We start from the raw sequence: 23,028 nt of genomic DNA, 5'->3' as shown, positions 1-23,028 counted from the left end.
TTTGTTTGTTAAAATTCTATATAGCGGCGAGTGCTTAATAAGGTGCAAGACAAAGAATTAGTAAACAGTTGCAATTGGCTTATAGTGTTGGTGTTGGTGTTTGTTGTGTTGGTGTGAATTGAAGGAACAAAAAAAAAAAGAAGAAAGAGGAGTATTGGATAAGATTTGTGAAAATTCAAGAGGAATTGGATAAAATATTTATACCCCAAAGAAATTGAAAAGAAAGAAAGAGGAACAGTTGAAGGACAAGGTGATAGAGGCGGAAGGGGTCTTTCTTTTTCTTTCTTTTCTTTCTTTTTTCTTTGTTTCTTTCTTCTGGTCTTACTATATGCAATAATTAAAGGAAAAACTAGAGCTGTGTTTCTAAGATGTAAAGTATCTTCAGTATTGAGTATATGGGTATGGTATATTGATTCTAGTATTCTTTCTTTCTGTCTTTGGGATGTTTAGTATTTTGCACAGAAAAAGAAGAAACAATAAAAGTTAAACCCAGAAAAATAAATATAAATTAAATAAAATAAAATAAATTAAATAAAATAAAATAAAAAAATAAAATAAAACCAGGAGTTGCAAATTGTACTCCTATGTTGATGAGCCAAAAGCAGATAAAAATAAAGAGTACTCTTCTTCTTTTTTTATTGAGAATGAGAATGAAGTTTAAGGTATGGTACATTCTATACAAAGAATTTTAAGCGATAATGATGATTGATTATGACAGAAACATGCGCCTGTGATGAGAGCAACGAGGGGGAGGGGGTGGTAAGAAGCTTAAAAAGGGGGGGGTGGATTATGTTGCCTGTTATGTTGTTTCCTACTTCACATAAATAACATAGAATGTTGTTTGAATACCAATTACCGGGGAGACGGGGACAAGGTGGCGGTGGTGGTTGTTTGATAGTTGATTAACATATGGGTAAAATGAACAGGTAAGTCTATGTGTGTGTGTATATTTCTTTCTTTTGAATGGTAGAACAGCTTTTATTTTATTTTTTTATTTTTATTTATTTTATTTTTATTTTTATTTTTATTTTTTATTTATTTTATTTTATCTTTTTTTTTTCTTGTCTTTTGTTTCTTTGACTTGGGAACCATAATCATTTGATTGTAAGTTGTTTATGTTGATGTTGATGTTGATGTTGATGATCAATGTTGTTCTTTCTTTCTTCCTTTTTGTTTTTTTCTTGGTAATGCTTCAGAAGAGAAGGCCCACGAGGGACCCACGAGGGCCACGAGGTTCATTAGTGGATTTTAAGTCTCTTCTTCTTCTTCTGCTTCTGCTTCTTCTTGCCCCTCCCCCTCCCCCTTACACTTACACTTTGGCTGTTGCTGCGGTGCAACTCAATCGATCGCGTGTGTCAAAAACAAAAAAAGGGAAGAAAACTTAGCGAATAAATTTGCTTGGACTTGCAAAGATAGAAACTACATAATGTAAAGTATATGGGTGAGATAGTAAGAGTAACCAATGGGGGGGGGGGAAGCAATTAGGAAAAAAAGGATAAAAGAAAGGAGAGAGAAGAATAGAGTAGAATAGAGTAACATTGTCTGTGAGTGCAAGGGTTATACAGAGAAGTATTGTGCAATTGCAAACATCCAACTGGTATTGATGGTACTATTTTTGATTCAATTTTGGTACATTTGTTTTTAATTCGAATTGAGTTAAAGTGAATAATCAAAAGTGAAAACCTAAACCAGAATATAATAGGTATTGCTCAATTTAAGGTTTGCAGTTTCATGATCTCCGGCAAGGCGCTATCAAAAAGAAGGCAATAGTAATAAAGATATAGTATATGGTACTTGAGTACGATTCTACAATTGCAGAGCCACCACTTTGTTTGGCTCTTCCTTTCTTTGTTTGCAATTTGCAATTTGCAATAATTTATTTTTTATTTTATTTTATTTATTTTTATTTTATTTTATTCTTAGTTTTGTGTTCAGTTTACGATTTCCCAGTCGTTTTTTTTCCTTTTTTTTGTAGGTGAAAAGGGTTGCAAAAAAATAAAAAAAATAAAAAAATAAAAAATAAAAAATAAAAAAAAGGTCACATACTTTTTTTGCTCTATGCTGTGTCTGTGCCAAGCAAAGAATTTATAAAGTTAAAAGAGAGAGAAAAGTTCCAAGAAAAAAAAAATGGACAAGAATATTTCTCTAACAACTTTTTCCCAAAAACCACCACCACCTCTCTTTACTCATTTCCACACACACATTTATTTTATTTATTTTAATAAACAGCACTCAGGATATTGTATCTTAGTATTTAATTAAAGGCATTTGAACTTTGGAAAACGTGGGCTTCTAATGTCTGTGTATATCTATGGAAAACATCCTATATTCTATCACCACTATCTATGGTTCTTGGAATTATGTTTTACATATCTACATTTGTTATAACTAGCATACCTTTAGTTGGTTGGAAAGAGATATAAACTAACCATTAACCGAGGATAGTATATGTATATATACATTCTTTTGACTGGCATTTGTAAACTAGAACTACTGATTGCTTTGATTAATAGATATAGGGAAACTACAAGTCACGAGACTACCAACAAGCTATATATATATATCTTTGTCTGTAGCCTCTTTGTTTGTTTGTTTATGGATGGTATACAGAGAGAGGCTGAGGCTTTTTCTTTTTTAATTTATTTGTCAAAGACGAGTAGAGTAAGTGATAAAGTACATAGTGTAAGAACAATACTTGCACGGCTCAACCGTAACCTGTAAGATGGTTATGTAAACCCCGTTTTTTTGGTTTCTCACTTTTGTTTTCACTCTTATCCTCTAGCACTAGTCATATACGGTGCAAGGCTATGCTTTTACTATACAAATATATACTTTTAATTGTTCTGGCTTTCACCTATAATCCCACTCTACTCCAAATCAAAATGTTTTACATGACTAATGAACAAGATTGATTCTAAGAAAAAACGAGTTCAAATGAGTATACCACGTTTCTTGTAATTGACTTATAAACACCTTGTACATGTATATATATATTACAAACCACATCTACTCTTTACGCAGTAATAATACCAGTATAGAAGAGCCAAGAGTTTCAGTTTGATTTAAACCAAAGTAGAATAAAGTAGGGAGGGGGAGGAAGGAGAGAAAAAGAAATGACTTTGGAGCAGTAGGTTTGCATTATCAATTTTATATTTTTATATTATACTTCATTTTATTTTATTACATTTTTGCATTCACCGTAAAAAGCTCAACCGCCCCCCACGTGGGTGCAAAAAAAAGAAACAAAGAAAAAAGAAACATAGAAACATTGAAAAAATCAGACAAAGTGTAAAAGAGAGAGACGGTGCTTCTTTTTTCACCTTTACCTTAATTAACTATTTATTTTATACTTTATTATATACATATATACATATATATATGTATGTATGTATGTATGTATAAAGTTTAGCATTGATAACGGTAAACTCAAACATTATATATATACCAAACACTAATTCATTGTTGGTAAAGCACCTGATTCTCTAAGTATTTGGGACACTCTGCTCAACAACATAGTTATTCAATTAACAATCTTTACTTCATTAAATTTTTATGTCAATTTGTTACCAATATAAAAACAATTGGAATAAAAACACTTTTATCCACCACCATCCTCCACACGAGCAGTTACCTTTATAGATTGAATCTTTGTTGCCTGAATTTGCAACAAATTAAACGTCTTGTTGTGTTTAATATTTTAAATTTCTTTCCAACCTTGACATTCAACTCTCTTTAAAATGGACTAGTTGGCAAATTTGCAACTTGTAACTACAAATTTCCTCCTTTTTTTTTTTTTTTGTTGGCTTTGGTAAGTCTCCTTAAATGATAATGTTTGTCAAGTTAGGAAAACAAATTCAAGTTTTGCAATCTGGAACCCCCAACCCTCCCATACACACATACAATTACAAATTCAGTACTATGACGTTATCTAAAAAACATGCGAACAAAGCTAGTAAAAAATGAATAGAGCAAAACAAATAAAGAAACAAATAAAAATGGAGCACCCAGTGCTACCAATTGATATTCTTTACTTGCGAGTGAAGATATTTTCTCTCAAATTTCTCCGCAAGTCAGCGTTTGCTTATTACCAACACTATGTGACTAGTTCCAACATTAGTTCCTCATCTTCTTATCCAAGTCCATTTTTTTCTTCTTTCTTCTTAATGAAACAAAGCACATTGTGCCCCAAAAATATTACATAAGAAAGAAAATAGAGGAAAGAGGCTTCCCTATTTCACCTTGACTCATACATAGACATATTAACTCATTCATTTTGTTCAACTTTTAACTTCGCACATCTTGAAACTAGCACCCAAGATGATATCTCGACCCAAACTGTTCACCAGAAGTTTGGCCACAGCATCCAAGCTTCGTCCAACAGCAGCAAAAAAAACACTGACGACAGAAAAGCGCAAATATGCCTACTATGACCTAGTTTTACGTACACCAACACACCCAACACACCCTATCGAGTCCTCCTTAATGACAGCTAACGAATTGCTGAACCTCAAGCGACATACAAAGACCAGATATGAAGGTAACTACTCCATCGACACTTCGATTACCCCTGAAGAACGAATCAGAAGAGTATTTGGTGGCCGTATCAAGGGCGAAGACCGTACTGCATCTAGCCGTGTTGAGCGAGGCGAGCCACAGGTGATTGCTGGAATCACCGTGCCACTGAGACCACCCGAACCCGATAACTGTTGTATGAGTGGATGCATAAATTGTGTATGGGAATTGTTTGAAGAAGACTTGAAAGAATGGAATGAAAAAAGAGAAGAAGCAGCTGCCAAATTGGTTAAGATGGCTGAACTGAGAACCAAACTGGGAACCAAACTGGACGAAAAGAGTTTGAGGTGGCCCGAGAATTTCCATGCGCCATTGAAATTGCTAAAGAGAGAAAACTACCCAGAATCATTAAAAGATAAGAGTGATGAAGAATTGTTTGATAAAAGTAAACCTGGCCAAAGCAAGACAGCAGACGACGAGAAATGGGGGGACGTGCCAGTGGCAATCAGAGTATTTGCCGAAGTGGAGAAGAAATTAAAGATGAAACACAAACGCATAGAAGAGCAACAAACTCAACCACAAGCTCAATCATCGCTGGCGTGAATTAGACCAGCAAAGAGTTGAAAGATTAAATATAAAAGTAAACACAGATTAGATATCTTCTTCTACAGAAAAAAAAAAGTAGATAAAACAAACCAAATCAATTATTTATACTTATTGAAACATGCGTGACTGTGCGCTTGTTACTGTGTGACTGTGACTGTGCGCTTGTGCCTGTGCTTTATTTATCTATTCTCTTACTTTCTTTCATACATTTTTCTTTCCTTATTTTTTTTCATTTATTCACTCCTTACTTAATCTAAGCTAATACCCTTGGAGCTGTAAAAGGCCTTGGCCTCATCAATCTGCAACTTCAATTCCTCATACTTATCCTTCTTATCCTTAAATGTAATGATACCCCAACCCAAAGTAAACAAGGCATACGAACCAAATGTCACCAACCCCCACCATGGTAAGTAAGGAAGAATTTCATCATGGAACAACTTGGGACTGACAATCACACCAGTGGAAAGTGCAAAGTAAAGTGCCGAAAGCGCAAATAGCGTCAAAGCTGTTTCTGTAGCCTTTGTCATTATGATCGGGTAATGATGTCTTGTGTGTGTATGTGTGTGTGTGTGTGTGTGTTAGTTAGCAAAAAAAAAACAACTTTATAGTCGATTGAATTTGTTGTGTTGTTATCCTCCTTAAAAGGTTGACTTTCGTTTGTTTTAATTGTTGCGAGGAATTTGGTGTTTTTGGCGAGCGAAAAATTAAAATTAACAACAAAACTAAGAGAACAAATATCGTTTTGCGCTGTTCTTTTCTCCTCCTCTGTTCTTTTTTACTTTTGAAGCGCGCGGAAAATATTTGCGTGTTTGCAACCAAACATGTTCCCAACTACAATATTCAAAACAGATGTTTAATTCGAATTTAAGTAGTTTGGAAAAAAAACTTACACTAGTACATGTTTCATTCATTCATTCATGTAGTCTATATCATCTTGCTTAATAATCTTTACTAGATGTTTAATCTTTTGTGCAGCATCACCGTTAAGGTTGTTTAACCGACTGATGACATCATCAACATCTCCTTCATCTTCTTCAGTTTTATCTACATTCATGCCATCTACCATTCTATCTGCGATTGCACCAGATGTTCCACCATACGGTGCTTCTCCACGCGAAATCATTTCTTCAGTTAACGTCATGTCGTGCACTTCATCACCTTCAAGTTCAGCCTCTTCCTCCTCTTCGTTGCGAACCAGTTCTTCGTCTTCTTCATCTTCTTCCTCGTCTTCCTCCTCGTCTTCCTTTCCTTCCCCTTCAATATTGTCATCACTGTTGTTATTATTATCAATATCATTCTTGTCGTTGCTTTTGGTGGTGCCTACCTTTGGTACACGAGAAGCAAATGCTTCTTCCCTTGGCGCATTAATTATTTTATAAATCTTATTTTGATCAATAGGTTCTTCATTCACCAACTGTTTAAGCTTATACCGAACTATTTTCCTTATAACTTCCATTGTTGTTGCATTGAGCCAACCATCTTGCACATCCCATGTCTTTCTCAAAAAATCCTTACCCATATCCTTCATATGACTTTCGATAGTGCTCGAAATATCCAAATCCAAAATATCACCAACTTGATACGTGACTGCAGTTGGAAGATTTGTACCATCAAAGAACAAGTTTTGTGCCAATTCAAGTTTATTTTCACTTTGCGAAAAATCGGGCGACAATGTATGTTCCAACGATGGCGGTGTGATTCTCTTGATGGAACTACTATTAGGATCAGAAGAGTTCCTTACACCCAAAACTCTAAAATATTCACTTTGGTATTTCCAATACTTGGAATCAGACCGCGGATCAATGCCAAGTTTAATGTTACAGAATCTCCAGGGACCACTACGATAAATATATGTAACATAAGGAAGAGCCAATTTGATATACTTTTGATATTCTTTTGGTGCAAGGTCCATCAAGTGTTTTCTAATCCAAAACGGTTTGATTTCAAACATTGTTTCTAGCCATTCAATACACTTGAGTAACATACTATTTGGATGCAGTGGTGGTAATTGATGTTGCTCTTTTTCAATCATTTCTCTATTTTGAATTAAATCAGGCGCTGGTTGCGATGGCGGTGTTGCCGTGTGATCAATTATTTTCGTGTGAAGCTTTAGTGCGGTTTTTGTTGACACTACTTTTTTCTGCCCACTTTGTTTATCCATTATTGTTGTTGTTGCTCTGTTCATCTTGTAATTGTAATCAAAGGGAAATCGAATAGGTGATAATATTGGCGGTGGTGGCAAATCATGATCCTTGTTTTTGAAATACTCGCTATTGAGATCCATATACCCATTCATATCACCATGTTGTGCAACATAATTGGCAACGGATTTGAAGTTTTTGGGGTGACGTACATTTTCATTAAATTGTTGAACCATGGGGCTATTTTTAGTAATTACTTGGAAATCAGCCATCGCTCGGAACCTAAATGTCTTGTCAATAATTGCTATGGGTTGGATCCTTGTCTTTGGCGTACTTGGATCCGCGTCATTCATTTTAATCAATTCCCGTAGCAGTAATTTCCCATCCTCATCTTTTTGAATAGTTTTCTTGGACATGGTAACCTTTAGCAAGACGCGTTCATTATTACTTGTCAGAGCTTGGATAGGGTGGTGAAAGGGATCATTGCGTAATCGGAGCTCCAATGGTTCTCCATGGTTGATAGACTCTGAGATTCTTTTTTTCCCACCAAGTGCATTAATGGCTCGGTTAACATTTTTGACATGTAATGGGAGTTCCACGGCAGTGATGTGCGGTATATCCATGGGGTGGGACTCTGCTAATTTTTTTCCATCTAGCATTGGAGCAGGTGAAGGTGAGTGACTCATTGCTAACACTAGGTCTTGTATATGGTGATGATGTTGAAAGAGGAGTAGATGGGAATTTTCAAAGCTTCTTGGTCCTTGTTTTCTGTTTTGTTCCTGTTTATTTTATTTTATTGTTTCTTATATTTTTTTATTTACTTTTTATTTACTTTTTATTTGGGTTTTTATTTCCTGCGAAGATAACAAGTTCTTCGTCTTAGTAGGTAATATGTGCGGCTTTCAAACTTTGCAGCTTCCATATTTGTTTTGCAACCAAGAGAAAAGAATGAGAGACAAAGGTTATTACATTTAAAGAGTTGTTTAGAAAAAGTTGTGTCTATTTATTGATTGCTCGATATTTGGTGACAAAATCTACCTAGTGGTCCGGTAGAGTTATTAGAAAGTTTGTTTTTCAGTTCAAAAGAAAATCATGTGAAGGTTGTCATAATACACTATACTAAAAGAAGCAAGGGGTTCTGGAGCTAGGCAAATGGATATACGTGAATCGTTAATGTTGACAGTAACAAGCGGCAAGTAATATCAAAATAAATAAACCAGTACTGATACTGACAAGATTGTTCAATGCAAAACTTGATAAAACACTTATTCTTTTAGTGCCATTCGATCATCTTAATCATAATGTTTGAAGAAGACATATAAAAAAGGATTCAAAAAAAAATAGAACGCAAATTTCACAATTGCATCTAAGCAGTTTAACAAAGCTAGACATTTGGTAAAATTTATCCATGGATAAAAACTTTACTACATTTGCCTTAATTTTTTTTTTGTCTTGTTTTTTTGTATTTTCTACCAAACGCATTCGTAGCTTAAACTTTCTGCATTCATATATAGTTCATGTTTCTGCGCATGTAAAATTAGCACTGGAAAATCTATTTTCGGCTTCTTCATCCGGATCAAGGTCACGTTTTTCCTCTTTGTCCTTCTTTTCCATTTTATTTCTCTCGCTGATTTGTTTATTGATCAATTTTTTCATTTACACAAAATAACCACGTGATCATAAAGCCGAACAGACATGTGGCAACAAGAGTCAAAATCAGGACTAAGAAGAATTAATTTGTTGTTTCTTTTTCATAATATAACGGTAACTAACTAAGCTTTGTTCAAAAAAGAAATAGGCTAATACGAATCTTACTTTGAAAAAGGGAACCATTCTATTAGTTTCTTGCCTTCTTTCGGTAAAACAGTTTAACAATAATAACGGTAGTAGTAGTCCTTAAGCTATTTCAAGACTCAAATGGATTTAAATTAAAGCCACTGAAAAAAAAAGAATACTTCGATTTGATTGGTTGAGCCCAAATCTGGGGACATTCTACAAAGGTAATTTGCGGGACTTTTAATTTTTTTTTCTCTCTCTCTTTGTAACAATACAAACCAGAATAAAATAAATAAATATAAAACTTGTGCACCCACACATACATATATATACTACGATCCATTTACCCAGAGACCCACAGTTCGGCAACAATATTCTCATTTCTATTCTTTATTTTTTATTTTTTTTTTAATTTTTTTTTAATTTTTCTCATATTATCCCCTACCCTCATGGTGAGCATGAAAAAAAAAAAACTATGAAGAAAAAAGAAAAAATAGAACTTAAAAAAAGTTGAACAAATTGTATAAATTGAAATCCCGATTTTGCTCTCTTTCTTTTCCCTTTTTCTCTTTCCACCTTCCCCCTTTAATTGACTTTAATCAATTGACTTCAATCCTTTTGTTTTTTTCCAGTTTTAAAAAGCAAAAAAGAAAAAGATAGAAGAACAAGAATAAGCAAACAATCATAATGTTTTCAAAAGTTGCAGCTAGATCATTCTCATCCTCAGCTACCAATGCCTACAAGGTTGCCGTCTTGGGTGCTGGTGGTGGTATTGGACAACCATTGTCTCTTTTGTTGAAATTGAACCACAAGGTTACCGACTTGGCTCTTTACGATATTAAAGGTGCTCCAGGTGTTGCTGCTGATGTTTCACACGTTCCAACCAACTCAACTGTTAAAGGTTACAACCCAGACCAATTGAAGGAAGCTTTGACTGGTGCTGATGTCATTGTTATCCCAGCTGGTGTTCCAAGAAAGCCAGGTATGACCAGAGACGACTTGTTCAACACCAATGCCTCAATTGTCAGAGACTTGGCCAAGGCTGCTGCTGAATACGCTCCAGAGGCTGCTCTTGCCATCATTTCCAACCCAGTCAACTCTACTGTTCCAATTGTTGCTGAGGTTTTCAAGTCCAAGGGTGTTTACAACCCAAAGAAGTTGTTTGGTGTCACCACTTTGGATGTCTTGAGAGCTTCAAGATTTGTTTCTGAAGTTGCTGGTACCAACCCAGTCAATGAACACGTTCCAGTTGTTGGTGGTCACTCTGGTATTACCATTATCCCATTGTTGTCACAAACCACCCACAAGGACTTGCCAGCTGACAAGAGAGATGCTTTGGTCCACAGAATTCAATTTGGTGGTGACGAAGTTGTTAAGGCCAAGGATGGTGCTGGATCAGCTACCTTGTCCATGGCTCAAGCTGGTGCCAGATTCACTGGTGCTTTGTTGAATGGTTTGGCTGGTGAAAAGGATGTTATCGAATGTACTTTTGTTGAGTCACCATTGTTCAAGGATGAAGGTGTTGAATTCTTTAGTTCCAAGGTTACTTTGGGACCAGAGGGTGTTAAGCAAGTTCACGATTTGGGTAACTTGTCTGACTACGAAGATGGATTGGTCAAGACTGCTAAGGAGACCTTGATCCAAAACATCAAGAAGGGTACTGAGTTTGTTAAGCAAAACCCATAAGCCAAAAAATTGATTTAACAGAAAACTTTTTTTTGAAAAGACTCTTTGCTATAGCACAATACTTTAATAAAAGAAAAACAATACATACATATATATATACATAAACATTAAATGATTTTTTTTTTTGACTCTTGACTTTTGATTTTTGAATTTTGATATTCTTTTCGAAATGTTGTTTGAAGTATCTTAACGTTAATAATAATACAATTCAGTTGTATATTATTGTTCAAGGTTTTTCCATGCTCAAGTAGTTATTGAGCTATGTATGAAAAGGTAATATCGGTTAACAAGTAATTAAGTGAAACTCTGACATCACGTGATCCAGACTTTCCAACAAGAATGCAAGTTTCATGTGTTTTTTTTTACTCTACTTCATTAAACCTCCATTAGTTTTTGGGGTATCACAATATTGTATGGATTGTAAATATTCATTGAGTCTGAGGTATTTACAATCTAGTATTGACTGGTTCATTTTTTTTTCTTCTTTTTTGGTTTCGTTTCTAATTTTCTGTTATTGATTAAGACTTGTTTTTCATGTATTGTAGTCAAGCGAATCTAATAATATTTTAAAAAGTTGCTTCTCTTTCGTTCTACTTGTATAAACAAGATGGAAATGTGTATACTAGTACATGTAATTTAAATGGTTTTGTTTTTGCATATGTATTTATATGTGTGTTAGTATTGAGTCATATAAACCTTGAAGCTGAGTTGTTGCATCTTTTGGTTAATGTGAGCTTGACATAGATGTACTGTTAATAACCAGGGATTAGTTGTAAAGCTCAATATTACTAATAGTGATTGCTACATTCATTGCAGTGGCTATTGTGCTGGTAATTTAAGCATAATGCCTATAAAATTTATAACCCGCTATGTAATAAAAAATGGAAAAAAAGAGATTTGTATATGGTTTGGATATTCAAATTTAGGGTCTGTATATACCATATTATTAAGCAAAAATCAAATAAAATATAGAATCAATATACAAACAGACTTTTGCAAAATCCTACTTGAAAATCGTTTGATGAAATTTTTTTGCAAGCAAATAAGAATACAGAGGGTAGAAATACTTACTTTTTTGTCCTACTCTCTTCTACAGCTTTTTTTTCCTCTGTCTTAATATCGCACTTCTCATCAATTGCTTACAATACTAGTGGGATGTACAGTTATGTTCCCATTCATTTTGTGTCCAGTCAAGTGCTCATCTCTTTCTCTGTCTCGAGAAAAGCACTGCCCACTCATGTGATCCAAGAAGGCTGAGCAGGTGAAGGAGCTGGTGCGCGAATATAAGTAGAGAAAAAGCAAGGCATTGGCAAATAAAAAGCAAAAAAAAAAAGAAAGAAAACAGAAGAAAAATATATATATGTATATATATAGTAATGTACTGCGTATAGGCTTAGGTTGACGCAAAACCGCCGAAATGTCGGACCGAAGGAAAACTATCAGACAGTCAAAAAAATTAAAATAAAAATAAAAATGTCAAAAAAAAATAAATTATAAAATTCGTCCATGAGAGTAGATATCGTAGTATGGTAAATTAAAATTGTTCTTGTTATATAAAGTGATTTATAGAATGGAATGAAATAGAAGAATGGCAATCTTGTAATTTGATGCAAGGATAAGAGGTACAAAGCATAACATTTGTGTTGAAAGAAAAAAAGTGATTTCCTCTCTCTTTTACTTCTTGGTGTAGAGTGTATGTAGTAATCCTCTTGTAAATGTACAAAACTAAAATTGAAATTGTAAAAAAGCAATTATGCGTTTGCTGCAGGCCAAATGAGATCAAAGCCAATTGGATTGAAGCTAAAACGGATAATCAAGTGATAGATTGTTTAGTAGAGTAGAATAAAAGGGAGTGGGGAGGGGGAGGGGGAGGGAGAGGAAAATAAATATGAAAACTCCAATTGCAGAAGATGAAGATAAAGAAGAAGAGAGGGGAGGGTGGCAGAAAGTAAAGGTTATAAAGAATAATTAAATGAATTGCGTGTGGCAGAAGAAAAAGAAAAAAAGACATAAATATTGCTATTTTTAGCTTTAGTTATTGGGAGTTACACACACTCTCTCTATTTTTTTCTCTTCTTCTTCTTCTTCTCTTCGAAGGAATGCGTGCAAGATCAAGGTATCATAACCAGGTATGATTCGGACAAGGCCATAGAGGATATTGGTTGCGTTCTGTAGAAAAATAAAAAGGATATCTAGTGCGTTTCAGGTGCTTACACAAGAAGGAAGAGGCGGATGAGGTAGGGAGAAGGAGGAATTCTGTCTAGACCAATGGATCACCAAAAGAGCTTAAGGATGATGTACAATAGCCAGGAAGAGCAGAAACGAGGCAAAAAAAAAATAAAATAGGGGGGGGGGGGGTGGGTGGTAATTATATTTTTTTTTGCTGTATACCTTTAGTAAAGTGAGAATGAGAGAAAGAAGGTGATGGACAATTAATTTATGCTCTCCTTTTCTTTTGTTCTCTTTTTCTTGTGTTGCCAGAGGTTGGTAGTATAGGTTGTGTTCCTTCCAAACCTCTCTTTTTTTTTGTTTCTTCTCAATGACGTAGATGTAGATGGAATTAGAGTTTGAGAATATATATGTATATATATATATATATATGACCATCACAAATCTACGTTTTGTTTAAACAGGTTAACCGACAGGAGTATATAGTAAGAGCCTGTTGGTTCCGTCAATTCCGTTTTATTTCATTTCATTTTTTTTTTGTTTTGTTTTGTAAAATTAGGGCATAGCAATAAAGGCGTGTTAATCAAAAAAGACTTGTGAGATTGTATTTTGTAAAGTACCCAAGCTAGCGAGTAAAAAAGTGATGGGGTAAAAGAAGAAGAAAAAAAAGAAAGAGAAAGAAGTATTAAGATATTTGTGAATAAGAATTGGCTTTGGCAATAAGACGCGTCGCAAAAGTGTGTGCGTGTTTCTCTTTTTTTTTGTTTCGGCAAATCAAATTTGTTTCAATGAATTGCCAGAGGAAATGGACAAAGGTGCAAACACATATACACCTACACACACATATATATATGTATATACCATGGTTGAACGAGTGTAAGCTGGAACTACTTCCTATTTTCTATTCTCACTCTTTTTTTTCTTTCTTTTGTGTTTTGCTTAGTTCGACGGGAACAAGGCTCGGTAGGCTAGGGCGGACCGGCAAGTGTCTCAAAAGTATGGATCTCTACCGAATGTTCGATTAGACGAGATGTATAAGTGATAAAAACAACAGAGACTTTTTTTTTTTGTTTTTTTTATTCATTTTTTATTTATAAAATTGTTGTCTAAAATTTTCACCATTCATTTTGCGTCCACTAATACTTTGTGACGCGTCTGTTACTTTTTTTTCTTCTTTATTAATTAAATTAAATTCAATTAAAAAAAAGAAGACAACAAAATGATCAGCGTTCTCTTCAATTATTTATTATTTTTTTCTTTATAAAAAGAAAATCTTGAATGTGTCTACGGTTGCCAGTTGCTGTCGCCATGGCTGTAGTAGTAGTCTGTATAGACAAACAGAGGTGAAGAAATTAAAAAATAAAATAAAAAAAATAAAAAATAATAAATTCAACGAGACAAACGGAGTACAAAACCAAAATATATATATTATAATAATAATAAAAAAAAAGAGCATAAAAAATGTTTGTCCTCGGAATTGTACATGAGGAGAAGAAACATCGGGCTTTTTGTGTAACAAAAGTGTGGGCGTATTATCTCGCGTTACCAGGCATCTTGACTTCCAAATTATTATTTAATTTTCTTTAATTTTTTTGTTTGGGATAAGTGTCTTGTGAAACCTCAGATCATTTATGTTGAGCCCATATATCCCTCGAGTAAGATACTTGTTAATTGGAACAATTGAACAAGTGAAAATATAGATAGATATATAGATGCTTAACTATATGGTACTGAGTTAGGTTAATACTTGTACAACTATGACAAACGGAAATGAAAATTTTGGTTCTGTTTTTTTGGGTACATATTTTTTTATCCATTTTTTTTTTTTTATATTTTTTGATTTAATTTTTATTTTTATTTAATTTTTTTCCGCAAGTGAAGTATTTTGTCAGTGGGATTGCATGATATCTGCGATTTTATCGGGTTTCACTCTTTCACACTCTCATTCTCATTCTCATTCTCATTCTCCTTATACAAATGATTCTTATTTCTGGAGACTGATTATTCTATTTATAACAATCTTCTATGCGTTTCCCTTCTCCGCTTCTTGCTGATTGCTGCTGATTGTGGCAGCCATGAAATCAAACAATAGCTTTGTATATCTTTAGTTTAATTTTTTTTTTTAGTTGCATTTTCCCCTTTGTTTAGTTACATCCTTTGTTTTTCTGTTTTTTTTTCTTAATGCTCTTCACTGAGAAAAGAAAAGAGAATTAGAGTCATCGACTTTGCCTCTTGTCTTGTATCTTTGCTGCTGTCGACCCATAGCCCTCCCCCACCTCTGATACTTCTGGGTCCACTTGCTACCTACCATTCTACAACTCACTATGTAACAATTGTCACCCTTACCATCTTCCCATTCCCTTTTTTCTTCTTTCTCTTTCTCCCATAATTAAGTTTACTTTCCTTCTCAAGTGACGATAGTTGAGCAAGAAATTACCTTCCTTGGTATAATCAAGTTGCTTGTAGTGTAGGCTGAGAGATTATAAAGATTGATACCTGAAAAAAAATGAAGAAATAAATAAATAAAAATTAAAAAAATATAAAATAAAAAATAAAAATGAAAAAATGAAAAAGAATAGATAGCAGAAGCACAACGTGTAAATTGTGTAATGTAAGCGCACTATTTTCTAGAGGTTGGTGGTGTTACTAAGAAAACAGGCAGTGAGCGACAAATAAACAGAGACAAAGAGAGAGAGAGAGAGAGATTAAGCGTGAGATTGCCTGCCATAGTGTTAACACACCTTTCTTTTTTTTTTTTAATTTTTATTTTATTTTATTTTTTTTGCTTCTTCCTTTACTCTCACACATTCTTTTTCCACTCTTGTTTTTTTACAACCAAAGTATTCTTTCAAGAAAACACCAGCATTCTTACCAGCTAGATTTCCCCCCCCCCCTGATCCTTTTTCCTCCAGCACTAGAATTGGGCAAAACAACAAATACACCTGGTAACCCCTACAAACAGCTTAGATTCTGTAGCTAGACCATTTCCACCACCATTCAAAACCAACATTACCACCACCACCACCACCATCAAGATAGAACCCAGACGCAAACCATTAGAAACTAGAGGTCCACGTTCTATTCTTGGTTTCCTGATCTTGCTCCATAATCACCTACTCCACTTTCATCGCTCACCACCATCCCAACCCACAAGATATCACAGATCAGACATCCATACTTTTCTTCTTCTTCTTCTTGAATTCTGCAGAACAAGGAAATACGTCTAAATCTCATATATCGCGGACCTTTTTTTTTTTCCAATCAAGGCATACATTCGCTACTATTCCATTTTTCTTTTTTATTTGTTGTTGTTGGAATTATCAAAAAAAATTACAAGCAAGGACAACACCACATTACAACCCACCATCGTATGAGCAACTACTAAAATAGTCAAAACACCATTTTTTTTTGTTTACAGCTAATATTACAGCATCCATACTCTTTTATCTTATACAATTGTTCTTTTTAATTTCTTTTTCAATTTACACATTATGGAGAACTTTTTGGTAAGTTCTCCGACGCAACTCGCTCAGCCATATAATTATGACGATTCAAGATATATGCAAAGCAACTCTGGCGTTAATTTGAATAATGATGTCCAATCATTGGACTATTACGACGACTCGCTGGAGAATCAGACATTTATACAACAACAACAACAACAACAACAACAACACAACCAGCATCTGCAACTGCAACTGCAACTGCAACTGCAACTGCAGCTGCAACAGCAGCGACAACAACATCAGCAACAACAAACGCAAGGTTCAAATCAGAATTTGCTTCCGCTGCCACAACATCAGTTCCAACAGAATCAATCGCTATCGTTTCCATACCTGCCACCAAACACAGAAGATCGCCAAGAACAATACCCGTCTAACCAATTACAACATCCACAGGCAAATCTGTTTCCATATCAACATCAACTGCAGGACTTTTACCCAAAACATTCACGAGATCAAGATCACTTGGATTACCTACCCAATCCAAACTTTCAAAGCGACTCTAGTTACAACCAAAAACTCAATGATCCAAATCTTGAAAGCGAAAATGAAATCGTACCGATTTCAACCAAATTACCCGATAACAAAGTCTACGTAACAGATGAATCAGGGTTTGGCATCAACATATATGATACAAACCATACTAGCTTTCAACACTCCAGAAACATTTCACTCGACGGAGTCTTGCATATTCTGAACCAACCACACAATTACCACAACAATAACAATCAACTACAACAACAACAACAACAGCCTTATTACCGCTCGCATCAGTATACGGACTCGATCGCTTCAATAAGTCAGGACCCGCCAATTGGCCAAATTGGAGATATGTTACCTCAGTCTATATCATCTAATACATTGTACTCTCTTGATTCAGTGCCGTCATTTGAATCACCATTGCATCAACAACATCATCATCAACAACAACAACAACAACCGCAACTGCAGCAGCAACTGCAACATCACCATAATCAGTTATTCCCCACATCACAAGCACAGCATTTCACAACTACTCCACGAAGAGTTGGGAGAAACAAATCTGCATCCATATCAATGTATACAACACCATCAAGAGTGGGACATCCGGGTTTATCGCCTGTCAATTTAGCTGCATCTACATTTGCTAATGGTGGTGCTAACAATAGCAACAACAACAACAACAACAACAACAGCTCCACAAATGCAGGTAATAGTAGTAGTTGCACGAGAGTCAATAACCGGACGCCTGCAAACAAAGTTGTTAAGGGACATTCAAGAACCCGCTCAAGAGTATCACTTGACGCAGCAGCAGCAGCATTGGCAAGCAAGACAAACTCGGCTTCTTCTTATAATCCAACACTAAACCCATTCTACACACCTTCACAATTTACTCAAAGATCATTTGATGAACACGAAGATGACTTGTCGAGCACTCCGTTGGTTACACCAGGATATAACAAATTGAAACAATCGCATTCGACCTTTTTCAGCCCTATCCGCAATGACGCATTTGATGCATTGGATGATGACGAAACAGATGCAGTAACACAATTGAAAAAGGCTAAATCGTATTCAAGCTTGGCAAGGAGACATCAAAAACGTGACTCTTTGCATCGACCACATTCCCAAATGAATAGCTTGAGTGAGAATATCTTATCTGGTCCATTATTATCATCACAAAAAGCGACCGCCGATGACTATCAACTGCAACTGCAACTGCAACTGCAACTGCAACTGCAACTGCAACCACACTTGCAGCAGGGCCACAAGATTGATTTGCTCCTGCCAGAATTTGAGGATAACCAATCACTAAACTATGGCGCTTACGACAAGAGCATAACAACAAACTTGAGTCAATCGGTATCGCCATACAACAAGCATAAAAGGGCACCTCAGCCGCAGCCACAACCTCAAGTGAATTTGCAATATCCAAGTGCCTCTGTCAACTTAAATGCATCATTTACTATAACGCAATCGGAGGAAGAGCATTTCACATCAAATGGGAACTCACCAGCAGCAACAACAACAACAACAGCAACCACGACAAACACAAACACAAACACTACCACTACCACTCCGAATTTATTACCACCAATGGCTACCTTTTCAAACACCTCACTGCAAAGATCGTCTAAGGACGAATCCGTCTATTTCGACAATGCTAAAAAGCCAAACTCATCAAAGAATAACAGGAAAAACAAGAGTAGTGGTGGCAGCGTTCCGAAATCTGTAAAGTCGCTGAAGTCCCTGCTCTCGTCATCAAGCTCTAGTGGAAGCGATGGCAGCATTTCAAGTTTGCAGGATGTTGTTGATGAAGATGGTACAGTGACGATTGCAATTCCATCTGATCTTCATGTGACGCGTCCAACAGTGCGTAATAATAGATCCGATAAGAATGATAAAGTGGATCCAAAAAAGAAACACAAGTGTCCAATTTGTGAATCGAGATTCCAAAGACCCGAGCATGTCAAGAGACATCTCAAGTCACACTCTTCTGAAAAACCATTCCAATGTGATGAACCGGATTGTGGCAAGTGTTTCAATAGAAAGGATAACTTAAAAGCGCATTTGAAAAAAATCCATGGAATTATTAGAAAACCATTATGATTTTGATTGACAAACTATATAATTTATAGAAGACATTGGAGAGAAGAAAGGACAACCACATTATGGGCCATGCCTTTCCTTCGATTTACAAGGAGAGAAACATTATACTTTATTTTTTTATTTAACTTGCATTTACTTTTCTATGGGGGTGAGAATTAAGGATATCTTCTTCTGATTCGATTTTTCAATCTCATGAAGAAGGAAGAAGAGAAACAAAAAAAAAACAAAAAGAAGAAGAAAAGAATTAACTCATCTTCACCAGTTACATACACTTATATATACATATTATTATTTTTTTTCCTTCTGTTTTCTTTCTGTTTTCATTCTGTTCTTTTTTTCTCTTTTTTTTTCTTATTTCTTTCAATCTTCTCTCACCACTTGATCAATTGCTTTACAGAAATGGTCTACAGTGTTGAAGTTTAAACCAGCAACATTGACTCTGCCCATGTTTGTTGAGTAAACATGCTTAGCAACCAACTTATCGTTTTGCTCTTTTGTTAAACCAGAAAACCAAAACAATCCGTTTTGCTCTACAACATTTGTCCAATTACCTGGTGTGCCCAACTTGGTTAGTCTATCCAAAACTGCACGTCTCAACTCTTTCAATCTTCTGGTACACTCTGCAACTTCTCCTCGCCATTGCTCTTCCAATTCTGGATTGTTCAAGATTATGGCAGCTAACCTTGCACCAAATGCAGGTGCAAAGGAGGACTCATGACGGAATAACGCAACAAGGTTACTCTGCACTGCAGGTTTGTATTGTTGATCACCCATCACCACATGACATGAGCCAACTCTCTCAGAGTATAATCCCATATTCTTGGAGAAAGACTGACACACGACAAATTCCAAACCCTGGCTGTAAATGTATCTTATTGGCCATGCATCTTTGTCTAAATCGCCAGAGCCAAATCCTTGGTATGCAGTATCCAAAAGCGGGACAAGTTTTCTTTGCTTAATAATTTTTACAAGTTCAACCCATTGATCCTGAGAAAGGTCAGAGCCGGTAGGATTATGGCAACATGTTTGAAGAAGGAAAACTGTTCCTTGAGGAGCAGCCTCCGCTGCTGCACGGATCGATTGGAAATCAAGTGATTTGGTTTTTTCATCATAGTAGTTGTACAATTTTGCTACTTTGCAACCAATGGACTCAACCATTGGCTGATAGTTCTGCCACGTTGGAACTCCGATATAGTATTCGGTGAATCCAGCTTCCTTGAGGAAAAGCATAGCCATGTGGAGTGAACCAGTCCCCGAAATAGTTTGTAAAGATGCAACCTTGCCCTCAGAAACAATTTCCTTGCCAAAAATGAGTCTTTGTGCTCCACTAATGAAATCAGCAATACCAGACATTGAAGTGTAATTGTGGCCAGGATCGTTTTTAGCAAGAATTTGTTTGGCCTTGGTTATGGCTGGAAACTCGTAGCAAGCGCCGTTTTCATCTTTGTAAACACCAATACTAACATCAATCTTTGCAGGATTGTTGTCCTGAGCGTATTGTTGCATGGTCAAGATTATAGGATCTGGTTGTTCCGTTTTTAAATCTGCGAAAATACTCTGAACTGTCATTTCGTTGCTTGCCTGTATTTAAATTGTGGTCTTTTTTTTAAAGGTAGAAACCAAAAATGGGAATAAGAAAAAGTGGATATATATGGATGATAGTAACTCTTGTTGGAAAAATAGTTAAAAAAAAGAGTCCAACAGAAAGTAGTGAAATGAAGATTTGTGGGAAACCCTTTTTCAAGAAACTCAAGGCCCTTTATAAGAAACAAATGTGAAAAATTAAAAGCGACTAAAAGGGAAAAAAAGAAACTACACTTTAGAAAGAGAAATATTTGAAAGGATGACACTGTTTAACTTTCTCTGCGGGGTTGTTGGTCAAGGCATTTTGAAATATTTTTGTATGTTCTCAAAAATTTTTTTTTTTTTCAAACATTATGCATTGTGGTGAATCATCCTGTTCGAGCATCGGGAGCGGCTCGTGACACAATTTTTTCAGGCTCCAGAGCCGCACTCTCTATGAAAATATATGCTCATTCTTCCGCTAATAGCCATCGAAACCCGCCTCATAAGGGTTTTTTTTATTTGATTTCTTTTTTTTTTCTTCGCTTCTTTGCTCTTGCATGGATAAAATTAATTCTCCTCACGCCGCATGCGGAAAGAGATGGAGAGTAACCACCAGGGTCTGTGCACGTGATTCGAGTTAGTCCAATTCGTCAATTTTTCTTTCTGGAGTTTGTGTAGAAACGTCAACTGTTTTGATTATATTCTCGCAAAGACTTTTGAGCGAACTATATTCATCCGGATCTTCACCAATGACTTGAAGTGTAGATGCCGCTAAAAACCTTAAATTGTTTGCAAGAATCTTGTCACCCCATCCGGATGCTGATGAAGCAGATGAAGGTTCACTTGTCTTTGTTTGCAACAGGCTTAAAATTTTCTCGAGTGGATTGAGATATAGTTTATCCAATTCTGCAAGCTGTATTTTCTTTTCAATAATTAGGTTATTGAATATTGCTAATGTCTTTACTTGCTCTAGAATAGCCTGGTTATCGGTATGCTTAACACAGCTAACAACTAGATCATCAATGCAAATACTTTGGTCATTATTGAATGTTCCGGCTCTTTGTAGCAAACAATACTTTGCTTGCATCAATGCAACGTTACCATGATCTTCATATTTAACAATTTGTCGAATAAACTTTGTTGGTATAGCTTGTGTTGGAGAGAGCAGAACGAGTTTCTTAATAAATTTAAAGTATGTTTTCGCAATTTCCTTGTAGTAATCAGCATTATCAATCACTAGTTTTGTGAGTGCAATTATGGCATCGCTGTATAGCTCGATAATAGTTTTTGCAATAGACTGGTTCATCAAATTGACCCACATGTGAACCGCTTGAATTTGTATTACATCGGTGATTTTAAATCCAGTAAAGAATTTATCCATGAGAATGTCCATCCCTAATTTATTCTCAATTGTTTCAATAGCGTGCGACAGACTTTGTACATCGCTTATACAATTTCCGATGCAAATACAAGCAGCCGCAAAAACATATGGGTTGTTAGACTCAATGAAATCGAAATGCATATCGTCAATAGTATCTGTAAATACATCGCTAAGAGCAACCATTAACAATCTTGCTAGCTTTGACTTATTTTCAATTTCCAATATTGCCAATATATCTTTGTAAGTGGATAAGTTTCGAGGGGCATATTCGACAAGTTCCAACAATTTAATACGATTCTCTTCCTCTTCTTCCTCTTCTTCCTCGTCTTCTTCTTCTTCTTCTTCCTCGTCTTCTTTTAGTGCTTCACGGGTGTAAAGAGACTTAAAATTGCTTGTGATATATTTGAGAATATCTTTGTCTGATTCATCCAAATTGCTTTTACCTGCCACGATAAATTCATAGGGTAAATCAAGTGCGCTATTCGATTTCCTAAACTCATTGTATGCTACTCTATGCATTCCTTTTTGCCTCAAGTACTCCATATACAAACCAGTATTTGATGTATTATATATAAATTGTTTCAAAAGTATCAATACCAAATTGTTGTCATCAGCTATCGACGCATACTCATAAAGATTACCCCAAAATAAATCAACACCCTTTTTGTCACTTGTGAAATAAGCCCGATTAGTATCATTGTCTGCAAGGAGATTTATTGTAGTTTTTAAAACCAGTGAAATTATCTCATTGTTGGGATCTCGTGATCCATTCTTGACAGAAGAACGAATTTCATCGAAAACATGATTGAATTGATGGACAAGGCTTTCAAGGTTGGTAAACACAATTTCTGAAGAGCGTGCCTGCTCGTCTCGAAACAAAACAGTCAATTGATCTAGAAGGTCTTTGGTGGCACCCTTTTCCAAAATCAGATTGAGGACTTGTTCTAAAGTGGACATCAGTGAATATGGACGTAATGCGGTTATCCTCTGGAAATCTTCTGCCTCTACTTTTGATTCTTCCTCCTTCTTCTCCATATTTCAACTGGAATCTGCGCGCCATCGAACAGGCGCTAAACCCTTTACTGACTTAAGCAGATAT

General features: G+C 35.5%; 7 protein-coding genes across 7 annotated transcripts; 3 read left to right on the top strand and 4 right to left on the bottom strand. All coding sequences in view use genetic code 12, as the record gives it.

The window, feature by feature from the left end:
* Window positions 1-4,317: 4,317 nt before the first annotated feature.
* On the top strand, window positions 4,318-5,115 carry PVL30_003924 (uncharacterized protein; the record flags this gene model as incomplete). The annotated part of the gene is made up of 1 exon (XM_001524179.2): window positions 4,318-5,115. The coding sequence occupies one exon, from the start codon at window positions 4,318-4,320 to the stop codon at window positions 5,113-5,115; it is 798 nt and encodes a 265-aa protein (XP_001524229.2).
* A 251-nt stretch (window positions 5,116-5,366) lies between these two features.
* PVL30_003923 (uncharacterized protein) lies at window positions 5,367-5,645 on the bottom strand (the record flags this gene model as incomplete). Its single annotated transcript, XM_001524178.2, has 1 exon — window positions 5,367-5,645. One exon carries the CDS (start codon window positions 5,643-5,645, stop codon window positions 5,367-5,369), a length of 279 nt encoding a protein of 92 aa, XP_001524228.1.
* A 380-nt stretch (window positions 5,646-6,025) lies between these two features.
* Window positions 6,026-7,945, bottom strand: TFC1 (tau 95 subunit of transcription factor TFIIIC; the record flags this gene model as incomplete). Its single annotated transcript, XM_001524177.2, has 1 exon — window positions 6,026-7,945. One exon carries the CDS (start codon window positions 7,943-7,945, stop codon window positions 6,026-6,028), a length of 1,920 nt encoding a protein of 639 aa, XP_001524227.2.
* A 1,777-nt stretch (window positions 7,946-9,722) lies between these two features.
* Window positions 9,723-10,721, top strand: MDH1_3 (Malate dehydrogenase, cytoplasmic; the record flags this gene model as incomplete). The annotated part of the gene is made up of 1 exon (XM_001524176.2): window positions 9,723-10,721. One exon carries the CDS (start codon window positions 9,723-9,725, stop codon window positions 10,719-10,721), a length of 999 nt encoding a protein of 332 aa, XP_001524226.2.
* A 5,660-nt stretch (window positions 10,722-16,381) lies between these two features.
* CAS5 (Zinc-finger of C2H2 type) lies at window positions 16,382-18,982 on the top strand (the record flags this gene model as incomplete). The annotated part of the gene is made up of 1 exon (XM_001524175.2): window positions 16,382-18,982. The coding sequence occupies one exon, from the start codon at window positions 16,382-16,384 to the stop codon at window positions 18,980-18,982; it is 2,601 nt and encodes an 866-aa protein (XP_001524225.2).
* A 360-nt stretch (window positions 18,983-19,342) lies between these two features.
* AAT22 (Aspartate aminotransferase/Glutamic oxaloacetic transaminase AAT2/GOT1) lies at window positions 19,343-20,551 on the bottom strand (the record flags this gene model as incomplete). Its single annotated transcript, XM_001524174.2, has 1 exon — window positions 19,343-20,551. The coding sequence occupies one exon, from the start codon at window positions 20,549-20,551 to the stop codon at window positions 19,343-19,345; it is 1,209 nt and encodes a 402-aa protein (XP_001524224.2).
* A 634-nt stretch (window positions 20,552-21,185) lies between these two features.
* Window positions 21,186-22,964, bottom strand: PVL30_003918 (uncharacterized protein; the record flags this gene model as incomplete). Its single annotated transcript, XM_001524173.1, has 1 exon — window positions 21,186-22,964. One exon carries the CDS (start codon window positions 22,962-22,964, stop codon window positions 21,186-21,188), a length of 1,779 nt encoding a protein of 592 aa, XP_001524223.2.
* Between the last annotated feature and the right edge of the window lie 64 nt (window positions 22,965-23,028).

Source organism: Lodderomyces elongisporus, chromosome 5 (assembly GCF_030384665.1).
Source record: "Lodderomyces elongisporus chromosome 5, complete sequence".
Classification (NCBI taxonomy): Eukaryota; Fungi; Ascomycota; class Pichiomycetes; order Serinales; family Debaryomycetaceae; genus Lodderomyces; species Lodderomyces elongisporus.
The sequence above is the reverse complement of the archived record's forward strand: the minus strand, read 5'-3'. Positions and strand labels throughout refer to the sequence as shown.